At 38.6% G+C, this 2,206-nt stretch overlaps 1 protein-coding gene across 1 annotated transcript; it reads left to right on the forward strand.

The window, feature by feature from the left end:
- The first annotated feature begins 1,007 nt into the window (after positions 1-1,007).
- Positions 1,008-1,913, forward strand: LOC133037169 (uncharacterized). The gene has a single exon (XM_061114015.1). The coding sequence runs from the start codon at positions 1,008-1,010 to the stop codon at positions 1,911-1,913; it is 906 nt and encodes a 301-aa protein (XP_060969998.1).
- The last annotated feature ends 293 nt before the right edge of the window (positions 1,914-2,206 follow it).

Here is a 2,206-nt window from a genome sequence, read left to right on the forward strand (position 1 = left end):
TAAGAAAAAAAATTTAGGGCCAGTATAAAAACTGTGATAAAAATATATTTGATAAGCACTTAAAAAATAAAAATTTATGAAGAAGTTAAAAGTTAAAACTTGTACAACCTAATTTTTAGAAAAATTTGTTTTAATAATATATTACAAAAAATAAAAATAAATTTTTTGAAGAAAAAATATTTAAAATAAATAATATTTAAATATCTTATTTTTTTATTTTATTTTAAAAAGTATTTCATATTTATAATTTTATTTTTATTATTAACAAATCACATCAACTTAAAGTTTCTTATAAATATATTGTTAACACTACCCAATCCGAAGCCTGCAACTCTGCCTTTGCCATCCTTGCCATCTATTGTTAACACTACCCAATCCTCTAATCACACTTCCAACAATTTTCCTCAACATCACTCACCATCTGTTTCACAAATCAACCACCCGAGCCCAATAATACACAATTCCACTACCTCTCACAACCAACACATCCTAAACAACCTTTCTCCCAATCATCCACACCACCACCTGCCACCATTTACTAATACCCAAAAAAATAAGACAATCACCAATTACTCTCCTACCGAGTCTTCACCATCTCCTACACTTTCACTTGTCAATACTTCTACTACCACTGATTTATCCCACATATATATGCCAGACTTGCAAAATGGTACCTTTGCTACTTATCCACCCGTCCTCAATCCATTATCTCCCAACACCACCCTTGCATCCTCAACCATATCTCCACCAATCACTCATCTTCCTACCTACTGCCCAGTCACCATTTCTGCTACAAAAGAGAATCTGCCACCAGGTGTGACTTTTAAAAGACAAAATGACAGCTTGTCTATGAGAAAGTTTCTGAAACGATGCCGTAATACTCAAGGTTCATCATCTTCTCCATTGTCAAGGGTGGATGATATTGAGACGTTGGTTTCCGATTTTGAGGATTCTAGCTTCTCCAATGACTCTAGTGCGGAGGTTGCTAGGCAACCCCGCAATTCATCATGAAAATCTTGAGCTGGAATGCACGGGGTTTGGGGAACCCGAGTGCGTTCAGACATCTTAGGTTGCTTGTTCAACAGCAATCTCCCCATGTTTTGTTTCTTATGGAAACAAAACTCGGTGCTAACTCCATTACGCGTCTCCGTCAATCTTTACATTATCCTAATGGCCTTGAATCTCCAAGAGTGGGGCTTAGCGGTGGACTCATGCTCTTGTGGTCTGAAGATGTTGATGTTAATTTGCTGAACTTTGGTCCTACTTTTTTTGATTGCTATATGGTGTTCAAAGGCTGTCCAAGTTTTCATTTTACGGGTTTTTACGGGGCTCCAGATGTTGCTAATCGGTCTACTTCTTGGACTCTTTTTAAAAGATTTGGAGATGTTGCTCCACTTCAACCTTGGCTTGCTATTGGCGACTTCAACGAAATTCTCTCAAACAATGACAAGTTCGGTGGTGCTCTTCGACCAGAATCTCAAATGGAAGCATTCCGAACAACTTTGGATAAATGTTCTTTGCATGAGGTTCCTTATATAGGTGATCATTACACTTGGATTAAGAACCGTAGGGCCTTAGACACAATCAAAGAGCGTTTGGACTGGTGTTTTATTAATAATCATTGGGAGTCTTTTTTCCACTCGTCTACGGTTGAACATCTCGATTATTACCACTCGGACCACCGTGCGATTGTTGCATCCTTTTCTTTTGGCCCCACTGCTGATAATACTGCTAGAAGTAAGAGCCGATTCCGCTTTGAGAAATTATGGTTAGGCGATCCCGAAAGCGCCGAAATCATTTCTCAAAACCGGTTAGATTCCCTCTCTATTGACCCGATTCCGCTTGTCATTACCAACCCGGATTCGTGTGCTAAAAACCGCAATCATGGCATATCAACAAGTATGGGAAAATGAAGAAGAACATCAAAACCATGCAAGCGCAAGTGGCTGATTTGAACAATGCCGTAGTTCGCACCAGCAGTCAGCTCACTGAATTGCAATCGGCTGAGCAAATATTGGAAGATCTATTAGAGCAAGAAGAAGTTTATTGGCAACAACGTTCTAGAGTTGATTGGCTTGCCTCCGGGGACCGAAATACGAAATTTTTTCATGCCAAAGCATCATCGAGGAAGTCCAACAATAAAATAAAATTTCTTTACAATGATATGGGTCAAAAAGTGGATTCTCCATCTGATATTGCGGCTGTT

Source organism: Cannabis sativa, chromosome 4, assembly GCF_029168945.1.
Source record: "Cannabis sativa cultivar Pink pepper isolate KNU-18-1 chromosome 4, ASM2916894v1, whole genome shotgun sequence".
Classification (NCBI taxonomy): Eukaryota; Viridiplantae; Streptophyta; class Magnoliopsida; order Rosales; family Cannabaceae; genus Cannabis; species Cannabis sativa.